At 36.9% G+C, this 20,248-nt stretch overlaps 2 protein-coding genes across 3 annotated transcripts; both read right to left on the bottom strand.

Annotated features, from left to right (window-relative positions):
* Window positions 1-12,386: 12,386 nt before the first annotated feature.
* Window positions 12,387-15,437, bottom strand: LOC147924394 (uncharacterized). Its single transcript, XM_087496754.1, has one exon. It carries the CDS (start codon window positions 15,435-15,437, stop codon window positions 12,387-12,389), a length of 3,051 nt encoding a protein of 1,016 aa, XP_087352880.1.
* A 204-nt stretch (window positions 15,438-15,641) lies between these two features.
* Window positions 15,642-18,539, bottom strand: LOC104757873 (putative pumilio homolog 10). 2 transcript variants are annotated; one of them, XM_087497035.1, is made up of 5 exons: window positions 17,231-18,539; window positions 16,736-16,898; window positions 16,391-16,554; window positions 16,044-16,293; window positions 15,642-15,950 (listed from the first exon to the last, which is right to left on the bottom strand). In XM_087497035.1, the coding sequence occupies exons 1-5, from the start codon at window positions 18,340-18,342 to the stop codon at window positions 15,852-15,854; spliced, it is 1,788 nt and encodes a 595-aa protein (XP_087353161.1). In that variant the 5' UTR covers window positions 18,343-18,539; the 3' UTR covers window positions 15,642-15,851. The 2 variants fall into 2 exon arrangements, with proteins under 2 accessions (XP_087353161.1, XP_087353160.1); XM_087497034.1 differs by having other exon boundaries at window positions 15,642-16,293; window positions 17,231-18,443.
* Window positions 18,540-20,248: the final 1,709 nt, after the last annotated feature.

Genomic DNA, 20,248 nt, shown 5'->3' with positions numbered 1-20,248 from the left:
TCACAGTTAAGGAGACAAGGAAACAACATTTCAACCAACCGACTTGGTGAAACAACTGCTCGTAAATGTTTGCAACATTTGTCAGTGGAGTTATCAATTTCTTTGGCGATGAATATCTAAGAAGACCCACACCAGAGGATCTTCAAAGATTACTATATGTTGCAGAAGAACGTGGATTTCCTGGGATGGTTGGAAGCATCGACTGTATGCATTGGGTTTGGAAGAATTTCCCAACAGCTTGGAAAGGCATGTATACACGAGGATCCGGCAAACCAACAATTGTTTTAGAGGCGGTCGCGTCATATGATCTCTGGATATGGCACGCCTTTTTTGGATCTCTAGGTACTTTTAACGATATTAATGTTCTTGATCGATCTCCCGTCTTTGATGATATACTTTATGGTCAAGCTCAACAAGTTACCTACTATGTTAACGCCAGAGAGTACAATTTGACTTACTATCTGACAGACGGTGTTTATCCGAAATGGCTAACTTTTATTCAATCCATACCACTACCACAAAGTCCAAAAGCATCTTTATTTGCTGAACGCGAAGAAAGCGCCCGAAAAGATATTGAGTGTGCTTTTGGTGTCCTACAAGCTATATTCACCGTAATTAAAAATCCATGTCTTTTATGGATAAAGACAAAGTGGGATTGATTATGAAGGCGTGTATCATACTCCACAATATGATTGTTGAAAATGAACGAGATGGATACACTCAAGCTGACGTTTCTGATTTCCCACAAGGAGATGGTGTGGATCTTTCATATTCTATCAATATGGCTTCAAATATCAGCAATGTGTTGAATGGTCAAACAATAATTCGTGATAGAGAAGTTGAAACAACCCGACTTTTTTTTTTTTTAATAATTAAATACAATATAAACAATTATGCAGCCTATACTACTAAATTAAACCAATCCAAACCACGACTCCTCATTAAACCAATAACAACCATTACACACAGCGGAAACATACCAACCATACAAAACCATTACACCATCAATACATATCCAACAATCCAATAACACACAAACGAGACTCTAGATCATCCTCCTCCTCATCGCCATGATTCCACAACACAAACCTGCACACCACAAACAACAATTGAGATGCGTAAGTATTATAACAAATACTTAGTGAGGCAATCCTCCCATCTACTGGGCTATACACACAAGCAACTGAGAAACCAATGCTTAACAACTGACAACCAAACACAAACAAACTAGGAAAATCACGAAACAAGCAACTTGGTGTCGACCGACACCAAAGAGGTGTCGATCGACACTGGCCAAACATGGTGTCGACCGACACCTAACTGGTGTCGACCGACACCTAACTGGTGTCGATCGACACTCCCTTCACAGACGCGAACTGCACGAATCCGAACGACGAACCTCTATTCCAATCCGCCTACAATCTGTCCCAAACTCTCCCAAAAACCTCAGGAACCTATAATAACCATAACACAACCACCACAAGCAAGAACAACACCACAAAACACAACAAATCAAGCAAACAAAGGATTCTCAGGCTTAGATAAGCCATGGTCATGCACTCACCTTATCAACTGATTATAACAAACAATACAACCAGTTGAGACCCTCCTACGTCTAAAACAGCCCAGAAACGCCCTACAACAAGCCACACAACCAAAAACGACTTATAGCAAAACTAGACAGAAACATCAGAAAAGAACAGTCTCAAAGACGAAACCCTAAAATGAAAACTAACCGTTAACTAACACATCGCTCCGGTGAAAAGCTATCCCTAGACGTCACGAAGCTTCCCACAAAATTTCAGCACGATCAGGAACCAGCCAAGACCACGATCTCAATTACAATCCCCGATGGTTCCAACTCGCGTCTGAGAAAACGTGACTCACGAAACTGCCAATAACTCATCGAGTTTAAATCCAAAACTACTTTTGTAAAAAGGAGAACGACGATGAAAGACTTGGGAATAAACCTACCAAATGTCATTACCTTTGAGAACGATTTGTTATGCTGAAACTGTTTCCTCCCAAACCCTAACGATTCTGCTCTTTCTCCTTTAATCTCCTTCACACCACAATAGGCTCTCTCCTCTCTCTCTATCTCTGCAAACGGCGACCAGACACCCTAAAACCCTTAATTTGTCGCTTCTCCACTTATATACTCGGTTTAGTTAACTAAACCAAACCAAAATCGCGAATTAAAACAAACCCGACGAACCCAGAAATAGTGGTATCAATCGATGCCACAAGGGTGTCGATCAACACTCCTACCAAAACCGCATAATCCGGTTCGCGGATGTTACAGAAGTGCATGACCAATTGAAACATGATTTAGTTGAACATTTATGGACTAAATTTGGAGATTAAATATGTTTCATGTTTAATTAAATATGTTTCTATGTTTGATTTCATGTTGTGTGTTATGTTTTTATTTTTTAATGTTTTGTGTTTTAATTTTAAATGTTGTATGTTATTTTATGTTTTTATTATTAAAATATGTTTCTATGATATATAAAATAATTTTGAATATTTTAAGTTATTAATTATTATTTTACTATATTATTAATAAGAAACACCTTAACTTGGTTTATACCAATAATCAACAAAATTTTCCTTTTCTCTTAACAAAGTTTCTTCTTCCCTTTTTATTATTAAAAATTGCCTTAAGAAACAACTAAGGATCATACTAATGAGGATAGTCTTAGAATACAAAAGAAATGAGACCTTTAATGTTAAGTGGGAAGCTGTGAATAGATATCCGTTGTTTTTCTATTGGTTATACAGATTTTTGTGTTTTTTGATCTCTTCCCAATTATTTATACTCAATTATTTTGTAGTAATTAATTTTTCAAAAAAGATCTTTATACCAAAACTCATCATTTTTTAAGATCTATATATAGATACTAGTCTCGTTTCATTTGGACATAGGAAAAAAACTTCATTTTTCACTATAACTTTTTAATTATCTTCTGATCAACTCTTTTTGTTTATTTAAACCATTTTTTTTGTTAAATGGATCCCAATAATAATCTTTTAAACACCCAAAATTATTCTAGTAATCTGTTCAACTACCCAAATCCCAACAATTATCAATTTCAAAATCAATCTACTATCAACCCCAAAATATACCAAATTACGGGTTTTCACCAAAAATTTTCATGCCGTTAGCTGTTCCAAGCTATCCTCTATATTTGGGATCAATAATGCCATATCCATCTGAAACACCTTCTAAATCTTCTACTCCAATAGGTAATGTTTCAAGCGTTAGAGTAAATGATTTTTTTGGATTTTTTACACAAATGGCTTTTGGTGATATGAACGGTGGTAATAACGCCACTCCTGATACAGAGGATTCAACTCTAACTCGACGGAAAAGCTCCAAATGAACCACATAGCAAAATATGGTGTTATCGAGTGGGTGGATTAAATATGGAACAGACCGTATTGTTGACAAAATCAAAAAATTGAAGCTTATTGGAGTAAAATTGATGACTATTGTAATGAACATTGAAGCTTATTGGGGTAAAACTGATGACTATTGTAATGAACATTGCTCATTTCATCTCCTCCACGATTTAGTTTCATACAAAAATTGTTACAACTACATGAACCAGAAACTAGGAAAATGGATTGGCGCTTATGATAACGCCAAACGTATACAACAAAGCGGATGATCAGACAATGATATATTGTCAAAAGCTCATGAATTATATTCAAGTGCTACAAAAAGCCATTTCAATTTAATGTTAGAATGACACGCTGTTTGTGATCAACCACGTTATGGTAGTTAGGTAGGTGGAAATACTGACTCTAGAAGTAGTGGATTTAAGAGATCCCGTGAGAGTGATGCAAATGATTCCAGTTATGTAAGATCTAATGTTTGTCCAATGGAGAGAGATGCAGCTAAAAAAAAGGGAAAAAGAAAGGTAAGGGGGCAGCTTTGGAAGTGGTCAACGAAGAGTGGAATGAATTCAAACAATTCAAAGAGCAAGAGTTGGAACAATTAGACAAAATAACAATGAGGCAGGAGGAGGCAAACCAATTAATGAAAGAAAGAAGCTAAGAAGATGAAAGTGTTTCTGAAGCTAAGTGAAAAGAGTACCTCGATGATCGAGTAAAGAGCGGTTGCAGATGTTGAGCCATAATCTATTTGAAAATTAACTATTGTTAATTGTCTAGTTGGGTTATGTATTTTTTTCTAGTTTAACAATATATGTTTGTCTGTTTCTGCATTAACATTGTGTGTATGTCTCTTTCTATTTTAATAATGTGTGTTTGTCTTTTTCTGCTTTAATATTGTGTGTATGTTTTTAACTTTTTTAATAATATTTATTTATCTCTTTATGCTTTAATAATGCATACATGTCTCTTTCTGTTCTAATAATATGTTTTTTTCTTTAATATTGTGTGTTGGACTCTTTCTCCAACAATATAATTCATGACTTCTATGTTTTATGAGAGAATCTAATCCATATCCATAAGTAAATGTAATCTTTGTTTGGAGTCCATTGATTTTAACAATCAATATTCCATTTATGTATTAATAACAAAAATCTCAACTTACTAAAAAAATATCAATGGATCCATCTGAATTTCCTTTTGATATTGAAGCTTACAAAAGGTAGTCGAAATTGTAGAGAAATATATCATGAACAAGTTTAGAGAGCGTCACAACAAAATAGAGGAAGACTATCAGCTCGTAAAGAGAAAATACTTCAAGAGAGATCATGTAGCCACGAACAAAAGACTGATTGACGGTTACTTTGCAGATCAACCTACATATGACGATGCCATGATTTGTCAATGATACCATATGCGAAAAAATGTTTTCCTTTGGATTGTTGAGGACCTATCAAACAATAACACCTACTTCACCCAACAAGTTGATAAAACAACCTGCCCTGTTTTTTTTATATCCTAATATCTAGTGATCCCATACTCACTAACAACCTAGTCCCAAACAATACACTCAACGAATAACATAAACCAATACCATTAATCCAATAAAACAATAGCAATTATCTAACCATGCCAATAACATAAATAAAGTCATCGAACTATGAACCAACAACCTAGACAACCGTTCTATACCACATCGTTCCATTATAGCAACCTAAAAGCAGCATAGAACAACAACCGAGCCTCTAGAACATCCTCCTCATCATCGTCTTGATTTCACGATCACACTTTATCTTTACCTGCACCACAAACAACAATTGAGATGCGTGAGTATTATCACAAATACTCAGTGAGGCGATCTTCCCATCTATTGGGCTATACACAAGCGAACAGACAAACACAATCAATGCACAAAAGCAAGCAAACAAGACCACTCTGAAAACATGCGTCGATCGACACTCCTCATCATCACGCTCGTCACTGAGCCCTTGCGCTGATTGACAAACTCTTTGCATCTATCGATGCAACACCTTTGCGTCAACTGACACACTCCTTCCATCGATCGATGCAACCTCACGTCTCCACCAAATCCCTAGCTGCATCGATCGACACTCTCCTGGCATCAATCGATGCAGTCGCGCATATCATCACCGAACACTATCTCTCTTGACTTCTCTCGGCACCACGACAAACACTCATAAATAAGTACACAAGCAATCAAACACACAAACACACATATAATCACTTAGATAAGTCATGGTCCCGCACTCACCTCTTAAATCAGAAGATTATGAACTAAAACGACAAGAATCACACCACAACATGCTTTCCAGCACGTCCTTAGCCACAAATCTCCACTCTAGGAACAGATCTACCCAGAAATGACTTAGAACTCCTAAGGAACGCTCACAAAAACTTTTCATAGAGAAAGCTCTTCTTCTCAAGTGTTTAGAACGACAAAATTGTTAACCAAAGCTCTAGAGCGTCGACTTCAACCTTATATATGAACTCTAGAGTTTTCCCGCTAAACCGTACTAAACCAAAGAAATTAGAAATAACTCGCACGTAAACCAACTAAGAGCGTCAATCGATGCCCTTCTGTGGCGTCGATCGATGCACGAACCGGGAATCCGGTTCACGGTGTTACGGTTGACGCATGCAATAAAAAACCATACTTACACACTACAAGAAAACAAGAAATTAGCGACTACATGTTACGACTGATAACATAGTCGCCAAATATTGCGAATGATTTGCGATTGTTTTTGCTACTAAATGGCTATTAAAACTATTTGGTCCCAATTTCATTGGTATTTTATGATTGATTAACATAGTCGTAATATAGTCGCCTATTGGCAACTACGTTTGATGACTATAGATTTGGTCACCAAATTTGGCAATGAAATAGCTACTCTTTAGCGTTTGTTCTATTTAATTTGGGCACCAAACAAAAAATCATTGGGCTTGGACTCGATCTTTTTTGAAAATCCTAATAACTTCTCTCCATAAATACTCTCGATATAACTTGAAAACCCTAAACACTCAATATTCTCTCTGTCGCCAGACCCAAAACGCTCTCTATTCTCTCTGTATTTTTGAAACACTCGTGAATGAAAATTTGGGATTTCGGTAGGGGTGTCGATCGAGACAGTTAGTGGAGTCAATCGACACTGTATGCGGTCGGTCAAATCGGTTCGAGTTTCAATTCTCCGGTCTGCATGGTCGGTTAGGGAAGCCCTAGACTCGAGTTTAAAAAGTGAAACTCGACTTCCTTTATCTCTTTAGCCATTTTTGACACTTCTAGGGAGAAAAGAAGAAGAGAAAGTTTCCAGAGAGTGTTCTTGAGGTTTTTGGAGATCTTTTGTTTCTGTGAGTGAGTTTTCTTCCTGGAGAGTGTGGATTCAAGGCTAGGAACGTGGTGGGAAGGTTTCTATGGTGCTAGCTTCATCGTTTAGGCTTAGATCTCTCTATTTTGGCTAAGGTGAGTGCATGACCATGGCTTATCTAAACTAAGATCTCTATTTTCAGTGACTCTGTGTGTTGTGTGATTGTTTTCCTTTGAGCTTTTGGTGATTTTTTATGGCTGCTAAGGCTGGATTCGCTTCTAAGGATACTTGGATCGAATGGGAGATATTTGGAGGCGAGTTTTGGAGCTTCTGATTAAAGAGAATTGATGCTCAGCATGAGTGTCGATCGACACAAGGAGTGTGTCGGTCGACACCAATGCGAGGACGAACGGAGAAATGTATGAGTGTCGATCGACGCCATGTGGAGGTGTCGATCAATGCAAATTAGGGTTTTGGGAAAATATCAAGCATGTGTGGAGTGACACCAGGAGGGTGTTGGTCAGCACAAGGAGGCTGCATCGATCGACATAAGGTGTGTGTCGGTTGACACAACCTTTTCCAGGTGTCATTGTCGATCGACACCAACCTTCGGCAGCGGCTGATGATGTGTTTTCTTTGTGTATAGTCTGGTTTGTCTTATTGTTTGTTGATTGTGGCATGAGGGGATCTTATTGCTTGTGTGTATAGCCTAGTAGATGGGAGGATTGCTTCACTAAGCATTTCTGGTAATACTTACGCCTCTCTTTTGTGTTGTGGCGTAGGTAAAGGTAAAGTATAATCGTGGAATCAGGGCAATGAAGAGGAGGATGTTCTAGAGGCTTGGTTGTTTGTTCTATGCTTCTGTAGGTTGCTAGAATGGAACTTAGTTTTCTAGAATGGATACTAGGTTGCTGGTTCTATGGTTGTTTGATGACATGTTTAAGATGTTGGAATTATGTTATTTGTTTATTCATTGTTGGTTATTGGATTATTAGAATTATTTTATGTTATCCGCTGTTGTTTGATTCGAGTTAGGTTGTTAGTGAGTATGAGATCAATAGATATTAGGATATTAAAAAGAAAAACGGGTCGGGTTGTTTAAATTTTTAAAATCTTATCTCTCTCGATTTTGAAAATTGGAAGTAGTCTTGGGCGTTCGGATTTTCGGTTCGGATCGGATCTTATATTTTGGATTTTGGATTTTTCGGATTGGGGTGTATAGAATCCGACTGTTTTTCGGATTGGATCGGTTCGGATTCGGATCGGTTTTCAATTTTTTTTCAGAATCCAAACTTAAACCGAATCCCTTATATAGAGCTTTCAGAAATTAAAATAAAAAAGTTTGAATAGCTCAGATGGCTAAAGCGTGCGGTCTCTAACCATGAGGTCTGCAGTTCGAGTCCTCATCCTAGTGATTTAAATTTAAATTTATAGAAGGGATCCATTTATAATAATGGGCTCAAATGGAGGCCCAAAATTAATATCAATATCGAAACCCAAATATATATAAATAAACTGTATATTCGGTTTACTGGTTAACTGATCGGATTTTGGTTCAGATCGGTTTAAAATCGAAATCCAAACCACAATTAATATAGAATCCAATCGGTTTTAACAAAGAAACCGAAACCAATCCAAATCGGGTTTTCGGATCGGTTTGTTCGGTTTCGGATTATATGCCCATGGCTAATTGGAAGAAAGAAGAACAAAGGAGGAGTAAGGGCTCCAAAAAACGCCTCAAATAGACTCACTGCTCCCGATGGTTCACAGATGACGAATCGAAGACCCCTTGGTCTTGGTGGTTCACAGACAATGAATCAAAGACCCCCGAGTCCCAGTGGTTCACAGACGACGAATCAAAGATCCATTGGTCTTCCGAGTCAGTATACCTTCACACCAGTGAATCTTCAAGGCACAGCCCCCTAGGCTCAAAAAAGTCTTGTCCCAATCTTCCACCCTCCAACGACTCCTACTTTCAGAGACTATCCACCTCCAACTGATCTTTTACAGACAGCGAGTAGCTATCTTGGAGTATCTCCTATGAGCGGAGCTCATATAGGCGGTCAATCTCCTCAACCTCTCGCCTCTACATCTGATGAAACTCTTTTCTAGAATCAACCTCCTTCCTCGAATCAACATCGAGCCTCGGATCAACCATAAACCTTTGTATCGCATCACAGTTCTCAAGCGAAAAACTCACAAGAGTAAGAAGACGGGAAAGCTAATTCTGAGGAAGACACTTTAAGGGAACCAACTCTCGTAGAGGATGTGCTTGCTGCTATACATGAGCTGCTTGTCTGGCTACGTCGTGAGCTATATACCACTATTATATCTCCCAAATTGGAGCCAGGAACCAATTTTCAAGCATCTCCCCGATTGTAGCCTGAATCTTTAGCTTGTGAATATTAATTTTTGTATGATTTTGTTTTTGTAGTTTTGGTATGAGTTTGAGATATGACTTAGTATGATTATGTGTCTGTAGGTTTGGTAAGGATAAGTCAAAACTTACCCGAAAGATTACAAAAGTTTTTGCAAACAAGTTTAATGGGCCATATTATATTTGAGGTGGTGTGCCTATTCCACGAAGAGAAAGATACTTTCTAAAATTCCCGGTAAACTTTTATCGCCTCTAACCATTAGTTGGTATGAGTTTGAGATTTTGTATGATTTCGGGTCTGTTTTATGATCACTAACAATAATCTCTCCTCTTGTTTTGTAGAAATAACACACATGGCATCCCTAACTGACCGGTATGGTTCAATCAAAATTCTATGTGGCATGTCAACGCCGTATGAAAGACATAGTTTCCAAGGCAGCGAGTAACTGAGAGAAACCGATTTGGATTGACAATACTCTATGGAAATAAATGTGTGATTATTGGGATACAGAAGAAGCCTAAACAAAGACTTCAACCACATCATCAACTCGAATGTCTAACCGTAATGGTTGTGATCCTCACAAGCACGTATCAGGACCAAAGTCTTACTTACAAGTTGAACAAGAGATGGTAAGTTACATCAAGACACAAAAATTCAGATGATACGTTACATCAACACATGTATATATTTCTTCTATCCTCCACCTTTTCATTGTTTAACATTTAAGAAAGTGGAATTGGGAAGACCACCGACTATTGGTGAAGTTTTCATCAGGACTCATACCACGCTTAGGAAGTTCATGAGGCATATATAAAAAACAATGAAGCTAAGTTTGCTGCCCTCGAGACTGACGTGTCTTCCGATGGTACTTCACATCAAGCAGGACTATGTCAAGAGGTGTATGGCAAGCTCTTTCTTCAAGTAAAGTGCTTTCACAAAACTTTAAGGACTAAAACTCTATGTTTGTTTTTTCTTATATTATCATTTTTAAAACTATTTAGTTGATTGGGTTCAATGGTACTCACTGAAGAACTGTTAAGGACTAAGTCTCTTTTTTTTTGTTTATGTAGTCTACTTTCACAAGTGACAGAGGAGAATACTTTGGAGTTGGAAGCCTAGGACAATACATGAACAGTAAGCAAATTTGTACTTTGTGACTGTTTAGTGACTGTTTTTGCAGTCACTAATTCATTGTTTTCTTGTAGTGAATTAGTGTGTCATGCTGCATACTCCCTCGTAAGCATCCCGTTTCGAATAAAATCTTTCTTTGTCCAAGCATGTGCAATAATTATTCATGCACAGTTTTTAGGTTAATTTAAAGTTTTTACTGTCAAAACTGAAAAACAAAATTGTAAAACTTGAGGTTTTTTTTATATAAGTTTTCTTTCAAGAGATAAAAGAAGAATTTATGAGTTGTATAAGAGATTGAATTTTTTTTTTTTTTTCTTTTTGTGATTTATGAACACACGAGCATTGCCTTAGGAAACTAAAAATATATGTTTCCAATATAATTTCTACACATTTCCTACAAACATTTTTCTAATACAAAAATCACTCTCCCACTTGTTTACCCACTTAGCTTTTTGGGGGATAAAATAGTACCTAATTTTCATTTTACATGTCGGAATTGTAATCTACACATTTTCTACCGAATTTCTAATACAGGTTTTCCATATTAACATTTTCTACACATTTGCCTACCAAATTTCTATGAAATATTTTCTTTCCATATTCATTATGCTTTCCTTTGAATTCTCATATGAGAAACCATTCGCATGAAATTTGAAGGCATTTTCTATCAAATTCTTTCGATATTTTTTCATTTCATATTTCTGCCGCGTTCGTACAACATTTTCTATGCCAAAATGGTTTGTAGGATTTTCGTAACACGTCTTCTACGATTGTTTGAGACATTTTTCCTTTGGAAATTTTCTTCCTATTTTATATTTCCTATGCTTATTTATTTTTATCAAAGTCTGAAAGGTTTTTGGTAGGAAAGTTTCCTACCAAATTTTTTCTACGAAAAAACATAGAAAAACATGTTGTACTCTTGTAATATAATGTCTAAAATATCCTTAATTATTTTATCAAGTATATCATTAAACTTCTTAGTACTTGCAAATCTGTAGCTTCTAATGTTCTCATTTCTTTTTTTTTTGTCAATACTAATGTTCTCATTTCTATCATATTGAAATTAAATTGAACTTATATCAAATTGATCACCCACATAGGGAGGAGTTAGGTGGAAGACATTAAAGCTTTTGTTTTCTCATCCATTTTCTATGATTTTCATTTCCAATGGTTTTCTAAATGATCTATTTGTTTAAATTCTTATTAATCATTTTGTTAAGTGAAGCATTAAACTTTTTGGTACTTGTGATTCATGTTCTTGATTAATGTTTCTATGTTTTAGGCCCTGATTGGTAACGACTGTTGGTTGTAGAGAATTTGGCTATAAAAACTTTTACTCTTAAAATTTGATTGTCAACCAACAACTTTTAAAGCTGTAACTGTTATTTTTATTATTGTTATTTATCAATAATAAATATAAATTATGTCCAAATATAATTCATAACAAGTTAATAACAAAAATAAAGTTTATTAATGATAAATTAAATTTTTAAAAATGTATATCAATAAAGTATGTGATTTTGTTTGAAAATTCTGTTTTTCTTTTGTTTTTGGTGATTGATTTTTGATTGTTTTGAATGTTTTTATATTGAGTAGTTATATGACCAGTCAAAAATACATTAAACACTGATCAATGCATTGTTTTGAATGTTACTCTCTTATTAATGATGGATTTCTTAAACTCTTTTACATCATTATTAATGATGATGATGAAAAAATAAATTTTTTTATTGAAATAGATCTTAAAAGAAAAAGAAAAAATGAAAATATGTAAAATATATACATATATATATATATATATATTTTTGGAGAGTTTTAAATATAATGAAAAGTAAAAAAAAAATGCTTTTAAAATTTGTTGATTTTATGGTGTCATTTTGTGGCTTTAAAAACGGAAGAGAAATAAAGAATAAATTATTTAAGTGGCTATTGAAACTTAAAAAAAAAAAAAGTCATAAAAGTCTGATTGATAAATAAAATACTTTTAAAACTTTTAAAGTCTTAAAAGTCTTCACCAATGAGGACCTTAACACCTTTCAACTTAAAACTGATTTGACCTCATATTAAAGTGGTCACCCATATTTGTTTTCTATGAATTTCACATTGTTTAGTCTTTTTTTTTTTTTTTTTTTTTGACAACAAATACAAGATTGGCTCAAACAAGCCAATGTGAAGGAAAATCGTTAACAAAGGTAATTAACTGCGGTGAAGTACGAGCACGCCGTGCAAGATTATCCGCGTTACCATTCTGGGAGCGTGGGACGTAGACCAAAGAAAAGGAAGTAAACTCCTCCTTATCCATCTGTATGTCCTCTAAATATGGTGCGAAAGCTGGCCACTCAGCGGGTGAAGAAACCATCTTCACTAAATCAGAGCAGTCGGTGAGGAAAACCACTGATTGATTATCCGCTCCAATCATACAGCGCATAGCCCAAATAAGGGCCTCAACCTCAGCATGAAGAGGAGATAGACTACGGCGATGGTTAGCAGCACCCTTAGTAGGGGCCGCACCCCAGGGCGAAATACAGAACCATCCTCTACCCGCATAACAATCTGTTGCTTTCCAAGAGCCATCTACAAAACACATATAGCTCGATGGAGATCTAGGTAATCCTAAACCTCCACTGGCATTATGCCCCTGCACCCCCGGGGTCTCCGGGGGGCATACCATATCATCCATTTGGGCCAATGCCCAGGCTCTTGCCTCATCCTCTGCTAAACGCAAGATAGCTAGGGGATTAGAGTCGAGATTACCAAAGAGTTTATCATTACGCGCTTTCCAGATATACCATAGAATCCAAGGGAAAAATTCATAGTCCGGAATTTTGTTAAACCGCCAAAAAAGAAAGTCCAGGTTTGTGAACACTGATTCCAAAGGAAATGAGCCCGGGCCCGTCGGGAAGCGCGACAAGGCCCAGACTTGCCGAGCAGGTGGACAAGTAAAGAGAGTATGATTTATCGTCTCCTCTTGAAAACCACACAGACCACACGTAGCATCACAGCTCATACCACGTTTGTGGAGGTTCGCCGTAACCGCAACACAACCAGAAAGCACTTGCCACATGAAATGACGGAGCTTTGGTGGGCATTTGATTTTCCAAACGAAAGCCTGCAGTGGCACTATATCGGGTCCGAAGACCTTCGACCCAGAAGATATCATTTTACTGGAGCGAAGGGCATGGTAGCCTGACTTAACCGAATATTTACCAGACTTAGTAAAGTGCCAGCCCAAGAGATCTGGGGCATCCGATTGTCGTAACGGCAAGGCAGAAATTATAGCAACATCTTCCGGTACAAAAGTAGCCGTAAGTTGAGCCATATCCCAGGAATTGGAATTCCTGTTAATAAATTTTGTAACTCTGAGCAAGGGATCAAAAGGTAACCCTGAGCTTAGTGCTGGTCTCGGGGATTGAGCAGGTATCCATGGGTCAGTCCATACAGAGATGGAATCACCAGATCCTACCCGTTTAATAAGTCCTTTATTAACCAGAGAGCGAGCAGAAATCATACTCCGCCACCCGTAGGATGGAGAGTAAGATTTTATTGGATCCAAAGGATCGGAGTGCCGGTAATAATGTCCTTTAAAAACTCGTGCAAAAAGTGAATCCGGTACCGTGATCAACCGCCATAGCTGTTTTGCCAACAGGGCGGTGTTATAATCATCCAAACAACGAAAACCAAGACCCCCTATATCTTTACCATGACAAAGTTTATCCCAGGCGACCCAATGTAACCCGCGTGATTGATCAGACGAGCTCCACCAAAAATTGGAGATCGCGCTAGTCAATTTCCTCGTAACCGTCTTTGGCAGCCGGAAGCATGACATTACAAAGGTAGGAACAGCCGTAGCAACGGACTTGATCATTACCTCTTTACCGCCCTTGGACAAAAGTCTTGCTGGCCACCCGCTTGCCCGAGCCTGAAGCTTGTCCTGTACAAACGAAAAAATTTTCGTTTTAGCACCCCCTAAGCTTTCCGGGATACCTAGGTAGGAGCCCATCCCACCTAGGTTTGTGATACCTAAGACCCCTTTCAACTCCTCCCGTAGATCAGTATCCACCGTATGTCCAAATTGAACCGAGGATTTCTGAAAGTTTATTTGTTGACCTGAGACCCTTTCATACTTCCTAAGAATCTCCAGGACCACCTCACACTGTTCTTTTGTAGCTCGACAGAAAAACAGGCTGTCATCCGCGAATAATAGATGGGATATGGCAGGACTGGCAGTCGAAACCTTAATCCCAGTAAGTAACTTCATACGTTCTGCCTTACGGAAATGAGCAATAAGTACCTCCGTCCAGAGAATAAAAAGGTAGGGGGACAACGGGTCCCCCTGACGCAATCCCCTACACGGAATAATAGAACTGTAAGCTTGACCATTAATCAATACCTTATACTGGACCGACCGAACACAAAACATTATCCATGATATCCATTTATCACAGAAACCAAATTGCCGGAGCAGATGTTCAACAAAAGACCACTCCACCCGGTCATAGGCCTTACTCATATCCGTTTTGATAGCCATAAACTTTCCCTTGCAAGACGGGTTTGTCCGCAGGCCATGGAACATCTCCTGAGCAATCAAGATATTATCAGAAATTAAGCGGCCCGCAACAAATGCTGATTGTGTTTCCGAAATCAGGGATGGTAAAATGGCGCGGAGGCGCTGACACAGAACCTTAGATATAATCTTATAACTAACATTACATAGGCTTATGGGCCTTAATTCCGTCATCCTCGTCGGTTTATCCACTTTTGGGATAAGACAGATATTAGTCATATTCAGTCTGTTGTCAAATTCCCCATTCCTCATGAAAGAATTAACCAGTAAAACCAGATCAGATTTAACCGTAGACCATGCTTTCTGGTAGAAAAGGGCAGTCATGCCATCAGGTCCCGGGGCCTTATCCGGATGCATCATAAAAATTGCTTGTTTAACTTCCTGTTCAGTAACCTCACGTGTCAAAAAATCATTTGTCGCGGGGGTAATTAAGGAAGGAACTTCCTCTAACATGTCCTGAAAATCCGATGGATCCGATGAGGTAAATAACTCCTGAAAATAAGATTCCGCAATATTTTGGACACCACTCTCCTCCGTCGTCCAAACACCCTGCTGGTCATGGAGACCCACAATACGATTCCGAGCTCTCCGTTGCTTCGTTTGAGCATGAAAGTACCCGGTATTATGATCCCCAAGTTTCATCCACCGGCTTCTACTTTTCTGATACCAATACACTTCCTCATCCCTGTACGCCTCCCGCAATTTCCAAGTGAGTTCCGCAAGTTCATCCACCGTAGTGGCATCATTTTCCGCAAGTTCCGCAAGAGTTCCACATTGTTTAGTCTTGTTATTCCAAAACCTTGTTTATTATTTTGGCTGTCTGTTTTGAGTTCCAAATAATGCAAAAAGAGAGAAAGAGAGAGAGAGTCTCTTATATATCTACTATATGAAAGAGTAATGGCCTAAAACACAGATTAGCAGGTTAGTCACTTCGAAAGAAGAGACCGACAACAAAAACATTAAAGGGATTGTCTCTTTCTAAAGCCCTATCCGGTCCTGAAATACAAAATAACAACAACCGTTTTTTCTTTTTTTGGGTACTAATCAAAGTCACATCTACAAGATGCTCTTGGAGAATATCTTCTTGCAATAAGGATTCGACTGTAGTTTCCCAAACCTATCAACCTTCTCCACCAATCTAGCTCGAACAGCTCCCTGTTTCAACCAACCCCAAAACCCATGTGAATTTCTGTTTTTGGAAGCTTTTGGGTGTATAAAATATGATATTTTAAATATCTTTGATTTTACCTTGGTTACAGAAAGAGCTGTTTGGATCACATAATTCGCATAAGGATCTTGCAGAAGATATTCAAAGTTTGGAACAGAGAGGAGCTCACGGACGATCTCAGCCCGACTCTCTGGATACATACTTAGACACTTCTCAATCACATGGCTACTAAACTTCTGAGTCGCTAGCTCGGCGTAATGCAGTCTAAACTGAACCAGCAGCTTCACTGCAGAAACTTCTTGCTCTATTAGGCACTGCACCACATAGTTCCTGTCCATTTCCACAAACCATAAAGAGAGTTTTTCAAACTATACAACTTTAACATTAAGAAACTTTTTTGAGTATACAGTCTAGATATGAATTTAACCCGAAAGGATCCTGTGAAAGGTGAAGTGCGTTTCTTGATATCTCAGCGACGAGTCTCTCATGTTGCGGTCCAACAGAGTTTATAAGGCAGCATTGAAGCACACAGCATCCGTGGCGATGAACTGCAATCTCAGCACAGTACTTTGTAGCTGCGTCAAACACAAACTGACACCAGATTTCACAACATTCATCAGGGCTTAAGTAAGAAACAAAATAAAGAAATTAAGATATGTGACAGCAATTTCAGCATATTTAGTAACAGCTTCTAACACAAAAACTGACACCAAAGTTCACATCCATAATCAAAGCTTAAGTAGGAAACAAAAAGATGGTGACTGAAGTAAACCTTGTTGTCATTAGGACCAAGGAACTCCAAGCAACTCTGTATCACATGATTCCCATTCAGATCTGTAACAAGAGCAAGAAAGCCCGGTCTAAGACCTGACTTCACCAATGCAATCTGCTGTTTAGTTTTCACGGTTTCAATCATCTTCTGTACAACCCTTGTCCTGTTTTGATTCATAAACAAGTTAGCCAGAAGTTAGAATTCAAAAACGCATTAACCAGTGGATTTTTAAACCAAAGGTCTCAGCTTTATTTCTTGTAGCTTCCTGAAGTTTGCAAATTTGGTTTGTCCAAAAACGGCAAAAAGTACAAATCAAATGTATTCTTTTATTGATGTGCAGAGATTTCAAATATTTCCATAAACAAAAAAAGATTTCATCTTAATCCTCAAAAGATGAAATATCTCCATCTCTATATTGAACTCGTGGACTTGTTGACTAAATTAATGAATCAATGGTTTTCAAAGTTACCAAAGTTGGTAGAAAGAGAAGCTTACCCGTAAGTGTCAAGGCAGATTCTGATAAGCTCCCTTGGTTTTAAGGTTAACACACTCACAATCAGCGTTCTCTGTTCCTCATCAGACACATCTAACAGCTTCTGGACGATGTAATTCCCAAAAGGATCCAAGGAGAGTTCAACAACATGGTCAATGATTTCATGGAATATACCCTTAGTAGCTTCATGAAACGTTCCTTCTTCGACCAGTTTCTGCAAAACTCGACAACCAATCTGATCTTTGGCCATCAAGTTCACAGATCCGTAACTGTTAATCATGGAGACGAGATTCAGAGGCAAACCACCATTGATCTTAGGCTCATCTTCCTTCAAATACCTTCTCATCTGAGTACTCTCTTCTGGATAAGAAGCTCCAGAACCTTCCATGGCGGCTATGGTTTGATAAAACCTATTTCCTTCAGCCATCAACGAACCTTTGAACTCATCGTTCCCAATCAGACTATCCTTTGTAGAAAAAGGTCCAAGCTTTCTGTAAACTTCCATGGCGGCTGGAGCTCGAAAAACCCTATTTCTTTCAAACATCAACGCATCGTTGCCACAAGAGACGCTTCTGAGACTAGGAGGTGAGATACGCTTAACAATGGGAACATTCTTAAAAGCCATCATCTCTTCGAATCTGTTGGGGTTAAAGGAACCTTGAAAGCCAAGCAATCTAAGCTCTTCCGGAGAAGAAGCTCCATGAAAGTTGTTGTTTTGCAGACGAACAGAGGAAAAGTTTCGAAACCCATCATGATGAATCTGAGAAGCAGCCCCTCCAGTCAGATCCTCCTGCTCAAAGTCAAACCCAGAAGACCCATGAAGAGTTGTAGCGCTAGACCCAAAATCACCCGGGTCGACCCGGAAAGGTTCATCTTCAGGTTTTGTCCAGATGCTCATGTCACAAGAGATACCCATTTTGTTAAGCTTTCTACACAAATCCAGAGCATCACCGCTTTTGCTGTAACACTGATTCTTCAGAAATGGATTTGTATCGAGACTCTGTAAAAACCCACCGGAGCCAAAATCATGAGGAAGTCGATGATCCGAAGCTCGTCCCAAGTTAGAATCTCCCTGAACCTCTCCAAAACCCATGAATCTCTCTCCAAACATCATATCAAAAACAGAGTAAAAGTGTGTAGAAACGAAGAGAGAAGAGACAGTAAAGCCAAGGAAACAATACGGAGCAGAGAGCCAAGAAATGGTTTTGACGTTTTGTGTGTATACGTACGGAGAGAGCCTTCACGTCCAAAGGGCTGTGTTTGTCTCTTTTGTCGTTTTTTGTTTCAGTCACATTTGGCCATTAATGTGGCAACAGAGCCTCAAACACTACTACTGCTTTTTGCAGCCTGCTGCCGAGGATATATTCTCAAATTACACTTCTGTCCCTTTTTATTTTTATTCGGCCACGTGTCTCTGCCGGGCTTAACGGCAACGCTCTTGCGTCACTTATTCACTCTCTCGCTGTCCTACTATATTTGAAAATTATTTTTTTATTAGTTTGAGTTTATTAGATATATTTTTATAAAAATTATATATGATTGATTACGGTAATAAAATATTATTATATAAAAAAATTAAATTAATATTATCATTTTTATTATCAAAATTTATGGTAATTTTCATTATTACTTTCACCGTCTGGTTCTTCATTATACTTTTTTTATTCTTCTTATTCGTCAACTTCTTCACATTCTTCCACTGAAAAACTTTTTTTTAGACTACCACACAACTTGTTGACCCATCAAACTCCAAGAACAAAATTATTTCTTTTCTCATAAAATTTTGTAAAATTCATGAAGAGCAGTATAGTTAACACATGCATCCAATTATTGATAATTTTATCTATATACTTATTTTGTTTTAGATCCACACGTTTAGAATCTTTTCCAACCAAAATCCTTACTTGGTTTATAATATTTTAAAAACATAATAAAATATACTAATAATAATTTATTTAATATGAATCATATGATATATAGAAATATGAGTACACTATAAGAACATATTAAGTATAAATAAATAATATCAATTATGTTATATCATCAAATAATATCAATTGTATCATATTCTTAAATAACCGTAACCGTATATAACCGTAACCGCTTGAACCAAAACTGTATCTAAACGTAACCTATTATAATAAACAGTTATAGTTAAGGCTAAACAATACTTCTAACCATAACCGATGGTTAATAAACCATAACCTTGACAACCGTAACTCTGGTCATGCCTATGTATAGCTAATAAAACATATGTGTTTGTTGTCCATCTTTCTTCTTTAAACTCTAAAACTTGACTCAAACATCAAATCAAAGTCTTGCGATGTCAATCCTTCTTCCTTAGACCCAAAAATAAAAAAATAATGAAAGAATATCAACTCATCTATAAAATCATAAACAAAAATTTGTTTTGTAGCTCATAAGAAATAAAAAGCACAAACGTAGATAAATAAGATAATTTATGTTTTACATCAATATTTATAGTATTTTAAACTTTTAAAAGGTTTCGAAATATAAAATTTGAACCTTTTAAGAAGTTTCAATATTTATAAAATTTTAAACTTTTAAAATTTAAAAATTATAATATTTAAAAACTTTTTAAAAGCTAAAAACTTTTAAAAGTTTCAATATTTATAATATTTAAAATTTTAAGAATTTAAAAAATTATAATATTTTTTTGAAACTTTTTAAAGTTTTAATTTGATCAAATAAAATACCGGATCAAACCGAATAATTTTTATTTGGACGCTTGATAAATCAAGCTTTCCTGCTTATTCGTTGTTAGAAGCATATTAATCTTATTTATACTGGTTCTGAATCATTGTCTAAAACTTTTCTAGTCGATGTGAGATATTGTGCATAGTTATTTTATTTCCATAAATTTAAAATTTGCCTTTTTCTAAAAAATTCTGGAAATTTTAAAAAATGTTAATGAATGACATGTCAAATCCTGATAGGTTGCTTTAAAATAATTCTTAATATAGAAAATTCTGGAAATTTTTAAAAATGTTAATAAGTGA

Source organism: Camelina sativa, chromosome 17 (assembly GCF_030686135.1).
Source record: "Camelina sativa cultivar CO46 ecotype springtype chromosome 17, ASM3068613v1".
Classification (NCBI taxonomy): domain Eukaryota; kingdom Viridiplantae; phylum Streptophyta; class Magnoliopsida; order Brassicales; family Brassicaceae; genus Camelina; species Camelina sativa.
Note: the sequence above shows the minus strand (reverse complement) of the source record. Positions and strands in the feature narration are given on the sequence as shown.